The sequence below is a fragment of the Hyposmocoma kahamanoa genome, unplaced genomic scaffold, assembly GCF_003589595.1.
Source record: "Hyposmocoma kahamanoa isolate Upper Pololo Valley unplaced genomic scaffold, ASM358959v1 93, whole genome shotgun sequence".
Taxonomy (NCBI): domain Eukaryota; kingdom Metazoa; phylum Arthropoda; class Insecta; order Lepidoptera; family Cosmopterigidae; genus Hyposmocoma; species Hyposmocoma kahamanoa.
In genome coordinates this window covers 16277-28641 of record NW_020654810.1, presented here as the reverse complement: position 1 = coordinate 28641, position 12365 = coordinate 16277, and the positions used below count along the sequence as shown (strand labels likewise).

The 12365-nt window shown below is 40.5% G+C and overlaps 1 protein-coding gene across 1 annotated transcript; it reads right to left on the bottom strand.

Annotated features, from left to right (window-relative positions):
- Positions 1-4074: 4074 nt before the first annotated feature.
- LOC113237610 (ubiquitin-conjugating enzyme E2 S) lies at positions 4075-11964 on the bottom strand. Its single transcript, XM_026474202.1, has 2 exons — positions 11491-11964; positions 4075-4547 (listed from the first exon to the last, which is right to left on the bottom strand). Exons 1-2 carry the CDS (start codon positions 11648-11650, stop codon positions 4075-4077), a joined length of 633 nt encoding a protein of 210 aa, XP_026329987.1. The 5' UTR covers positions 11651-11964.
- Positions 11965-12365: the final 401 nt, after the last annotated feature.

Genomic DNA, 12365 nt, shown 5'->3' with positions numbered 1-12365 from the left:
CAACACACACGAGATGTTTCTTAAAAAAAAAATTTCTACTCAGATAAGAAAAATCATCATTACAAACCCACGTAGGAAATGGTTTCTTATATCGGTCAATATAACAAAAAAAGGACAACATTATATAATCGGAAATTTATTTTATTAAAATACAGAGTGGTTTTTTAAAATGATATTACAGTATGAGGAAATCTAAAACCATAGACGATACAAAGAAACTATCTTAGGAACCATAAAGTCGTCTTTTTTTGTGAAAACACTTTTAGCATTGTAAAATTTTTGGTCAAGCGTGACTTGTCCATAAAAAGCGAATAAAATTGATCAAAATATTTTTTTGTGTCGTTCGACTCAGTTTCATGTCGGAATCATTTCTTTGTATGGGACAAAGAAAATCAGGTCAGCAGAAGTTGGTCAAATTTAACAAAATGTTATTGTGTATGAAAATTTTTTATTAAATAAATTTGACTAACTGCCCTTTTGCTGCCCCGATTTTTTTCTTCCGGTACAGTGAAGTCGTCAGTCTTTTAAGAATATGAGTAATGCTAACATTAAAAAAAAATTTCTCAATTTTATTTATGTTGTATGAACAATATTTTATGGAATTTGATCAACTTCTGTTGTCCCGATTTTTTCGTCCCATACAATGAAATGATCCTTCATGATTCGGAGTCGATCAGCACTAAACAAAATTTAATTATTTTTTTTTTCAAATAAGTTCCTAAGACAGTTTTCTTGTATCGTCTATGGTTTCGGATTTCCTCATATTATCCCATTAAAAAAACACTGTATAAAGTGTAACAAAAAAAATTATTAAAATAAAACAAAATATACTATTTCAAAATCCATTATCCAAAATTCTGCTTCGAGAAGCAGTTTCAAATTTTCTTCCGTCCCGAAAATAATAATATATGATTTTTCTGTTTACTGTAATTAGGTTTTTGTAAACAAAAAGTGGTATTCATTCAAATTCGAATAAACGTAATGGCGTTGGTTATAATATGGTAAAATTTTATATTAATATACTACATTATTACCGATAACTTTTAAATTTTGAGGGTAGGTTTAAATTATTTTCACAAAAAAGGCGACTTTATGGTTCCTAAGATAGTTTCCTTGTATCTTCTTCTATGATTTCGTTTTCCTCATACTGTCACATAAAAAAAAACACTGTATTTTAATAAAATAAATTTCCCATTATATAATGTTGTCCTTTTTTTTGTTATATTGATCAATATGTGTAAGTAACCATTTCCTACGTGGGTTTGTAATGATGATTTTTCTTATCTGAGTATTATACTCAGGTTTTTTTAGAAACATCTCGTCTGTATTGTCGAAGTAGCGTAGTGTTTGCGTAAAATCATGTCGATGGAACATATTGTCGGAGTAGCGTAGTGTCTGAGTAATGTCGAAGTAACATATAGTCGGAGTAGCGTAATGTCGGAGTAAAATCATGTCGATGTGACATGTGTAGGAGTAGCGTGTGTCGTAGTTCAATTTCAGAGTCCCTTTTATTATATAAAAAAATACTCTTTATAAATAAAACTGTTTACTGATACCTACATTTGTTTTATTTGTCGCCGTTGGATATAGATAAATGATCCCCGAGCCCAGTTATTACTTATACGATACATGTCTACTGAGGGACATTACGATGTCCATAGAATATTAGATTCATATTTCGTTGCAAACCAACATCTTTTATTGTTAATAACCCAAAAAATGGACGGAATAAAAATACTACACTGTTCGACAATCGCTCTTCATCGACAGTCGTTTCCATATTTTTTAATATTGTGATTACGTCATAATTACAGTCACCGGCACGAGTAAATAATAGTTAGTATTATTGTAAGTTGGGTAAATCGGCGTTGCGAGTATGTGCGTGTAAGTACCTAGGTTCGCAGTCACGAATAACTCAGGGACTCAGAGTCGTATTCTAGAATTCTACTCACTGCTCAAGTCAGGATTTGAGTATGGTTTAAAGCACTGAAAATCATACTCGAGTCCTTGCCATTAGGGTCGTATTTCCAGTGCTTGAAATCGTACTCAAGTCTGCTCAAATCCTGACGTGAGCATTGAGTACAGTTCGGGAATACGACCCTCAAACAGTTATAACTGAATTATAATCTCTCTCCAGTGCCAACCGAGGCAGAGTCTGACTCACACGACTAAACAGGCTGTCTAAATGGCCATAGGTGTCTTGGACACAGTGAGTTTATTTTAGATCAGTTTGACTTTTACCCCGAGTTGACTACCGCTGGCTTGCAACGCGTTCCACCCGTGAGTGGCACTGGTATGAGGGGGTCGTCAATGATGAAAGTTTCGCGCGCCGCAGTGGTCTTGAATTCAGCTTGCATTTTGGAAAAGTGATAGATACATACCTACGTAAATAGTGTTTCTAATTTTCTGTTAAAATCATGTTAATAAATGTTTAATAAAATTGTTTTTTTTTTTACATTCTAGGTATAAAAGGTGTAAGAACTGAGTATTTTTTCCAAACCTATTTCATATTAGCACACGGGAGTTTTAACTCTGTGTTTGAAACACAGACATATATCTAGATAGACACCGCAAGTACAGCAATTTGCATGAAAACCAAGCGTGCCACATTTTTTGTACCCTCTATGACGTCACAAGAACTATTTAGTGATGGAAACCTGCCACTCGCGTAAACACGCGTATTCCATTCAATTAATCGATTCTAAACAGAATAACTTTTGTTCAAGTATTTGTTGATTACAAGTACCTAGTCGTGATATTAATATAGTAGAAAAATACTACAATAAGATAGTTAAGTCTTTTATTTTACTTGTTTTAGATTACTTAAGACTTTAATTTTTAATCGACTTCAAATATTAAAATTATTGTCCTTCCAATAAAATGAGCTTATTATATATCTTAATAGAGGGCCTTATTGATTAACTTAAATAATGAAAACGCACGTCATTACATATATTAAGAACTTGCGACTGCCTTAATTAATTTTACTAGATGGTTTTCTGTTAGGAACTGATCAAATTGATGAATGGCAAGGCAAACGAAAATGGGAAAGAGGGAGAGCAACCAAGTATTTCAAAAAAATACTTGATCCCCAGAGACAGTTTTGATGTGTGTATAATATAATGTATATGTATTAATGTTTATCTATATATATACAGGTGATAAAAAAATCACTGTCTATTTCTTCCTGTACATTCGATTCAATAATACAACCCATTAGTGAAATAAAATTGAAAATCACCATTTTTGGCAGTTTTAAAATATTAACAGTTCCCAATAATTTCTAACGCGTGGTTCCTCAAAATAGTAAATAAAACGATTGGCGCCGCCGTATCTTGCACCAGCCTGTCTCCGCGACGGCAAACGGCGCCGACGCATGGTTGCTAGTAGATTTGAGAGTTGCAAATAGGGTACATGTCCGTTACTGTTTCCGGCATAGCTCGTGGTTAATTCCGTAACAATGTATTCTCATCGGGGGTATTACGAGTGATTCGTGTTTTATCGTAAGTGGTTGGAGTCCTCACGAAACTCGAGAGCGCCGTCCGTCTACGAGCTCAGGGCTTAACGGATCTCAACAAAGCTCAAAGCCGAGACGAACATTTGACGCTTTAAAAAGTGACCGTAGTTGCTTGGAAAATTATGGAGCCCAACTACAGCAATCACCCTATCTTACCGGAAATCGAATCCGGAACCTCCTCAGCGTCTGCAGAGCTAACCGTTCAGCCACCGACGCAATGACGTCTATTAATCGTTCGTGGTTTGTTTTATTACTCTGTATAATTTATTTTAAATTATTTTCGATTCGGAAGTTACGTTCAAAAATAATTACCTTCGTCTCGTAACAATCTTTTACCCTATTTGACGAACCGGCTTCGGCGTCGTCGAGCAATTATTATCGAAAACACCTATCGCGCTCCGCCGTCGGGGCTTCGGTCCTCTCTTTTCCAGAGGACGAGCCGACTTTCTGCGAGGTGCTCGAAAACGAGAATGTAAAAACAAGTATTACAATCATAGTTTACTAGAGTTTGAAAGGTACACAGGCAAATATCACTAACGCACACAACGGAACATAACTCATAATCGCTTCAGGATGCGGCGCTTGTCGCGGCCCTTGCCCGCCGCGCGCCGCTCGCGCTTGGCGCTGGGGCCGTCGTCGGCGTCGGCCCCCTCCGCGTCCCCCGCCCCCTCGGCCCCCTCGGCCCCCTCGGCCGCCTCCGCGTCGGGCGCGCGCGCGTGGATGTCGGCCAGCAGGCGCGCGCGCGCGCAGTAGGCGGGGTAGTCGTCGCGCAGCAGCGCCGCCGCCTCCGCGTTGAGCGCCGAGTCGGGGTTGGGCGCGATGAGCAGGCAGCGCACGGCCAGCAGCGCGTGCGCCAGCCCCAGCTCCGGCCGCCAGTCGCGCGCCAGCGTGTTGACGCACACCTCGCCGGCCGCCGACACGTTGGGGTGGAAGATGCGCGTCGCGAACACGGCGCGCGGCGGCGCCGCGGGGTAGCCGCGCCCCAGCTGCAGCCGCACGCGGAACACGCCGCCCTCGTACGGGGTCTCCGCTGCAACGGGTCGACGTCTGAGGGACGGGTTCTCCGCCGGAGAAGTGCCTGCGACTCCGGAGATGGCTTTGCGATATAGGATACTATTTCTTCTCGGGGAGTCCGCTTTGCCGGTCCGTGCGACCCGCGCGAAAGCTAGACCGATAACTTCTTTGTTAAAGACTGTGCCGGCAGCCCGACAAAGTCCCCGTCCTTCATCTATAACAGGTTTTAATTCACTGGAACTTCTTCAGTGCTATGCAGTTAAGTGGAAGTTTTTAACGCACGCAGTCATAGCCCCGCACTGGGGAAACCCTGTAAGGGTTCCAGCCGCCGCAGCATGGCTACGCATGATAGTCGCGACGTGCGCGATAAAATTGAAATAAGGGCGCGCTATCTAAATTAGACCTGATTGGGACAGCCAATGGCGCGCGCTTATTTCAATTATATCGCGCGCGTCGCGACTATCATGCGTAGCCATGCTACGGGGGTTGGTACACGAAACGGTATCGCGAGTGCCATGAACACACAGACAACAACAAATTGCACCCAAACTGAGGAAGAAAAATAAATGTATACCAAACAAACATTTCCCCGGCCCGGCAATCAAACCCGGCTCAATCAAACCTCTGGATAGCAGACCAGCATGCAGCCATTTGGCCACAGAGGTTCTCTCGAGATTTTAATTTGCGACCTATACTAGAATAATATCTCTAAATGCTTTACTCACAGCGACTTACGCGAACGACCTTAAATTATATCTGTGGGTCATGCATGACAATTAGAAACCCTACACCCTCAACATATGGGTCAGTCCACAATGTATTATTCAGATATGGTCATCTCGGTCTAGTTGAACAAAAATTTATTATGTTGCTTCTTACGTAAAATTGTTCATTTATTTATTCAGAAAAAAAAGATTGCAAATAACACAATACATTCTCCACAGCTTTTGCTATAAATTTACTTTGTTATTTCAAAATCAAATAGTAATTTAGTTAATTATTGAATTATTGATCAACGAAATGTTTACTATTATGTTCCATGTAAATACAGATTGTCTACTTCATTGGTATTCTAAATTTTCTTCTTCGACTGAGGTTGCTTGGTAGAAACTAGTTTGACAAGTCAGGGTCAGGGTATTGGTTGGTGTGTGTTGATAAGAAGATAGACTAATTACATGGAAGAAGAAATATCGGAATTTGTTTAAAGAAGTTATAATTATTAATACAAAGATCAAAGATCGAAAGAATTCGGCCGGATTCGAACCTGCGGACCTCACGGATTTTTCTTTGAACTTGTTTGCCGGCATTTGGTTTTCAACGACTTTTAGCTGTAGCTATGAGAAATCTATAAAAATATTTCATCACACATTTAGGTAACTTAACAGCTACCAGCCCTGGCTAGAGATATCGCTATTAATTGTAATTAAATTTGTATTGAATTGATATTCAATTATTTTTTGTGAAGCCAGATTCTTCAGCTGCTTACTTGGCATAGCGTCTGGTACGGTTTGTTAGAAGACGTCACGCGTCGGTCCGAATCCGGCCTCATGGAAGGAAAATTTTTTTTCTAAATGTTCGATGTTTGTATTAATAATTATAACAAACTAGTGGAGTAATTTTAAAGAAGGTTTGGGTGAATTCAGGGGCCATAAGTGTCATTGCACGTATATCCCAGGACGGTGCCGCGGTTAATGAAAGCGCGTCCTGTACCATTCCCGCTGAAGCAGCAAGCGAAAGACGTACTGCGTCAAATGATTGAGGAGGCGTTTTGACACCAATCAAATATTCTAAATGTGCCACTCCTTTGAGAATTGTTAAGAAAGATGAGGGATCTTTGAGTATCTGCGGAGATTACCGTTCTACGGTCAACGTATTAATAAATATTGACACATACACTCTTCTACCACCAACAGAGGCGTTTGGAAACTTAGCGGAGGAAGTATATTTATATTGTAGCTATTACAGTAAGATCTATGCAAGAGCTTAACCAACGATTAGTTGCGGTATTGAATAAACTCCTAGGCATGGGATTTCAAGTAAACATTAAGAAAATCATCTTTTCCTCCCAGAGTATAATTATTTTTGGGTCATATGCTGAATGCTGACGGACTTCATCCATCTCCCAATAAAGTAGAAAAGATTCAGGGCAAACCAGCACTCATGAGGGATGGAGCGCTTATGAACGTGGTATGTACACGGATACGCTGTATGCGTGTTGGTTAACATGCATACAGCCAAGGCAAATCCACTGAAAACAACAGCAAATGAGACGCCATGGGCCATAGTAGCGAAGGGGTAGGAGTAGCCCTCAAGGAGGGGTACTGTCGCCTCTGCTGTGGAACACGGTAGTAAATGACCTCATCATTAAACTAAAGAAAGATAATTTCTTTACAGTAGGATATGCTGATGACATAGCTACACTGGTAACAGGAAATTAAGCCAATAAATACACTCTGCGACATTACACAAGCTGCACTCCGGATTGTGGAAATATGGTGTAAAGCATACGAACTATCGGTAAACCCAACAAAGACGGAACTAGTAATGTTTACAAACAAAAGACTACTGAGTAACTACCTACTACCCAAACTCTTCAGTACAGAACTACAGATATCAATCGAAGTCAAGTACTTGGGAGTAATAAAGGACAACAAGTTAAACTGGAACAAGCATCTGGACAACAAAATTAAAAAAGCTACTATCATCTGGCAGTGCCATAGAATGGTAGGTAAACAATGGGGATTTTCACCCAAGATAACACTATGGCTCTACACAGCGGTGATAAGACCCATGATCAGTTACGGCGTGATAGTATGGTGACCACGAACCAAACTGACGACCGCAACCGACAAGCTGGACAAATTAAAAGACTCGCTTGCATGGCGACCGGCTGCATGAGGACAACTCCAACTGCGGCCCTCGAAGCGATGCTGGACCTGCGACCCCTCCCACTGTTCATCAGACAGGAAGTGGCGTCAACAGCAGTGCGTCTAAACAGAGCCGGCCTTTGGAAGCACATGAGGACCCCACATACAGAAATCCTTTATAAGACTGTCAATGAGGAACCGCTACTGGAGGCGGCTGTGGATAGGCTCCCAAAACAATACATCTTTGACAAAAAATACAAGATACAATTGTTTGAAGAGCCCAACGAAGGATTGAACCCCAGAGAGGTCCGCGTCTTCGCTATTGGATCTAAAACAAATTCACAAATTAACAGGTACTGGGGTATTCTCGGAAGACTCAATATCAGGATATCAACACCGCTTGGTGACCACAACACAGTATTCCAGGCTGAATGCATGGGCATCAAGTTTGCGGCAGAAGCAATCATAGCGAGAAGAATAAAGAATCACTCCATTCGAATACTCTCCGACAGTATGTCAGTACTTCAAGTACTGAACAGCTATGATATAAACTCAGGGCTCATTTATAAATGCCATCAAGCACTCATGGAGGTATTTATACAAAACCATATAACTCTACAGTGGATTAAAGGACACAGCGGCTCACGTGGCAATGACGCAGCAGACGAACTAGCCAGAAAATGGTCGGAGACGGTTGCTGTAGGACCAGAACCCATAGTGTCCCTCTCCTACCAATGGTCCAGAACACATCTTCACATAATAATACATGGACCACCCTTACGGTTTGTAGACAGGCGAGGGAAGCACTCCCAACGCTCAATGCCAGTCTATCTCGAATTTTAATTAAACTCAAAAGGCAAGAGCTTCGCACTCTAACTGCCGCCCTAACGGGTCATGGTCCATACAAAATACCTTTTCAATTTAAGTATCACAGACAGCCCTCTATGCAGAGCGTGCATGGAGGGGGCGGAAACGGCTGCGCACATCCTACTACAGTGCTCCGGCGTGGCCAACTACAGGGCGAAGTACCTTGGAGTGCCAAGGTCGCTCCCCGTAGTCTTCAGCAAACCGAGATTCCTGGAGGAGCTTGGGTGGCACGAGTAGGAGTAGTACACCCACCACACGCAAAATAGGTGCCTTGACGTCGAGTTGCGGATACCAGCCCGTTACACCAAGTACCAAGTAAAGCAGCACCCACTAACAAAGGGACATTGAAAGCATTCTTGGGACTACCATTTGTATGAGAAATTTTTACCTGCCCACAAGGCAACATTCCCATTAGAACCATTGTATAGTTTGCTGGACGTGAAGATACCATGGATGTGGGCTGCCAAACAACAAGAGGCATTTAAAAACGCGAAGAACCTTCTGTCGTTGGATAGTACTTTAGTTGGATACAACCTAACTAAAGATTTGTTATTGATTTGTGAGTCATCAGATTATGAATGGTTATTGTTGTGGAACAGAGTCCAAGAAAATAGAGAAGGTGGTGGCTGAATGTGAAGACTGCCGAATCAGTGAGGAATAACTAAAGATCCACAATATAGGGGTTTATCTGGTATAAGCCGAGGAGGCTTAAACACATGGATTTTGCTGGCCCTGGTTTCAAGGAAAACCACTTTTACTCCTAATCAATTCATACAGCAAATGGCTAGCATTTGCTGTATGAATTGATTAGGAGCAGGAGGCAGAAATAGTTCCATTTATGAGATGAGCTCGATTCATACCACAATTTTGAGATGAATTGGTTTCTGACAATGGAAGGATTTAGTTCAAAGGGATTAAATTTATATTTGAAGAAAAACTACATCAGGCATCAGTACACCCCGCCCTACCAAGTGGTATCAACGGGTAAATAGAACGAGGCATGCAGACATTTAAAAACAAGTTGAAGAAAATGGCAATTGTCAATAGTAATAGCAGCTTTTTTTATGACTACTATTTATATTACTATTTGTTGAGATGACAATCAAAAATATGTATTAACTTGTCTTTATTTCAGCTACATCAATTGCTATTGCCTTCATATTTTTTATATCTATACCTCACACATAAGTTGTTGTAAGCCACACAATAGTATTTTTTACTTTCCATTAAAAGTAAACAAGCTGAAGATGTGGATGTAATTTAATTATAGGAAAATGTTTTGAATTATTAATATTAATTTTAATTGGAATTTTGTCTAGTTGTTAGTAGCGGGCGCGATTTTTCGAATAATGGCAAGCTGGGTATCATTTTCGAGATATTTGGGGGTGCTCATTACGAATATAGCACTTATTTGTAAATCCAAGATGGCGGACAAGATTTTTCAAAAAATGCTATATGGGTATCCTTTTCGAGATATTTGGTGGGGATGTTCAATACGAATATGGCACTCATTTCTAAATCCAAGATGCCAGACACGACAGTTCAAACAAAAGCAATATTCGTAATGAGCACCCCCAAATACCTCGAAAAGGATACCCAACTTGCCATTATTTGAAAAATCGTGCCCGCTATCATGGATTTACAAATAGTGCCATATTCACATTGAGCATCCCCAAATACCTCGAAAATGATACCCATATAACATTTATTTGAAAAATCGTGCCTGCCATCTTGGATTTAGAAATGAGTGCCATATTTGTAATGAGCATCCCCAAATACATTGAAAACGATACCCAACTTGCAATTAAAATGCGAGAAATCGTGCCCGCCATCTTCAATTTAGAAATGAGTGCCATATTCGTAATGAGCACCTCGAATACCTCGAAAATGACTCCCATATTGCATTTATTTGAAAAGTCGTGTCCGTCATTGTGTCTTCAGATATAAATGCCATTTCCATAAGGATTACCAAAAATAAATTTTGCACTCGTCACTGGACATTGTCGATCGACAGTAACGATCGACAAAATCAAGCACATCTGTAGGCACCTGATCAACAATGTCGGGCAAATCTATCAGCACCTTTAACTTAATGATGAGTTAAGCAAGAAACAATTTTCCCACTTTTGAGGGAAATGTTATTCCATGGCATCATTATTTGTATATTTGTGTGCGGGCCGACGAGCGTAGATACAAGTTGTTTACGCCTACATGAATTTGGTTTTTGCCTCACTTGTGACAGTTCGTTTGATATGAAACTATCATTCTATGCGTTATTATTCTAAGAATAATAATAATAACACACATACTCAACATACTCAACATAGCCCTGCACTAGGGAAAACCCTGTGTCGTGGGTGTTATGGACACACACATAGACAACCACAAATTACACCCAAACTCATGAGATAAATAAATGTAGGCCATACAAATATATCTTGCGGCCTGGGAAATAAATGTGGGACCTCTGTGTGGCAGTCCCAAATGGTAACCGTTCGTTCGGCCACAGAGACAGTGTAGTCCACGGAAGTACTTCTCCATTTGTATAAAAAAAAAACCACGAAGTGTCTAAGGTGGTAGTAAAGCACAGTCTAACCACTTCTAACCTATATTGGTCCCATTCGTTTCTGTCCAGAAAGACATAGGCATTCTATAAGGAACATCTAAACGTCTTTGGTGCAATAACGACCTATAGAACCATACATAAATAATTCATTTTAAAATAATTTCAATTATAACTTATAACGCTCACACTCAACATAGCCCCGCACTAGGGAAAACCCTGTGTCGCGGGTGCCATGGACACACACATAGACAACCACAAATTACACCCAAACTCACGAGAGAAATAAATGTAGGCCATACAAACATTTCCCCCGGCCCGGGAATCGAACCTGGGACCTCTGCGTGGCAGTCCGGCATGGTAACCGTTCGGCCACGGAGGCAGTCAAATATAATAATATTCAATAATTTATATTTTCAAATGTAACAAGTTTCCATAAGTTAATATTTTAGAATTACACTACTATATGTATGTAATCTGTTCACCATATTAATTTCAACTCTCGACTCAACCATTGGTAACATACAGTTGAGCCCTACAACAATTTAAGTGTGAGGTATCAATATATGTGCAACTTTTCACAAAAGAATTGCTATAGAGGTAATAAATCTCTTTGGTTAGAAATTAATCTGCTAATACCGTCACTTGCCATGTGTACCGACCTGGCCCATCGATGAGCGCTGAGATGGCGGAGAGGTCGTCGTCGCGCAGCAGCAGCTTAACACCGGGCGGAGGTCGTTCTGCCAACCGACGCAGTTCTCGCGCCAACCCGCCTGCGCGACCGCCCCACGCCTGCGGGCATACGTTCTCCTCCGAGCCCATCACTACTCGTCAGCCCCAGCCAACGACGCGCCTCAGCTACGGCGCTCCTCGCCCATCGCCATCCGAGTTTTGCTCTGCACCGTTTCACTCGATTCTTTGATATTCGCCCTGACGCTATACGTATTCGTAACTCAGTCGAACCACCGATAACTAGTCCTTGTCAAAAACGCTACCTGAAACCCTAAATATACTCATCAAAATGCAAAATAATAATAGAGAATACGGACAACAGAACAAGCGTAATGCACACTTTAACTTTTTAGCACAGATTTCCAATTAATATACATTAAAATTATGGCAAATACGGTGATGACATATAATGCCAAACACTAAGTTAACTACAACGTGACTACAACAACAAAATAAAATTGGTTCATTCTTCATCACGTCACAACATGTTTACGTTCAAAAACCAAAGTTTTTTTCTGTCATTTTGTTTTTTTTTATGCTGCCGTAGACAGAGTGATGCTGCTGACAAATATCCCAAAAATAATGTGGGGAATCCAGAGTTTATGGATACCTCACAGAGATCTAGGACATTCGAATTAGAAACATTAAAATAGATCTAAGTAAATTATGCAAAAACACATTTATTTAGGATTACATTTGCATGTCGATAATGACTTATCGATAGATTATGGTACAACACTAAAGAAATCGGCCATTTGTAACTTTCAAATTTTGGTAATATGCACGTTGATTCTGTACTTAGGGC

What these genes read in the sequence shown, in the direction of transcription:
- LOC113237610 (XM_026474202.1), bottom strand. Translation starts at nt 11,650, where the DNA reads ATGGGCTCGGAGGAGAACGTATGCCCGCAGGCGTGGGGCGGTCGCGCA. An exon ending in AGCGCTCATCGATGGGCCAG is followed by an intron (nt 4,548 to 11,490) that starts GTCGGTACACAT and finishes GACCCGTTGCAG; the next exon opens with CGGAGACCCCGTACGAGGGC.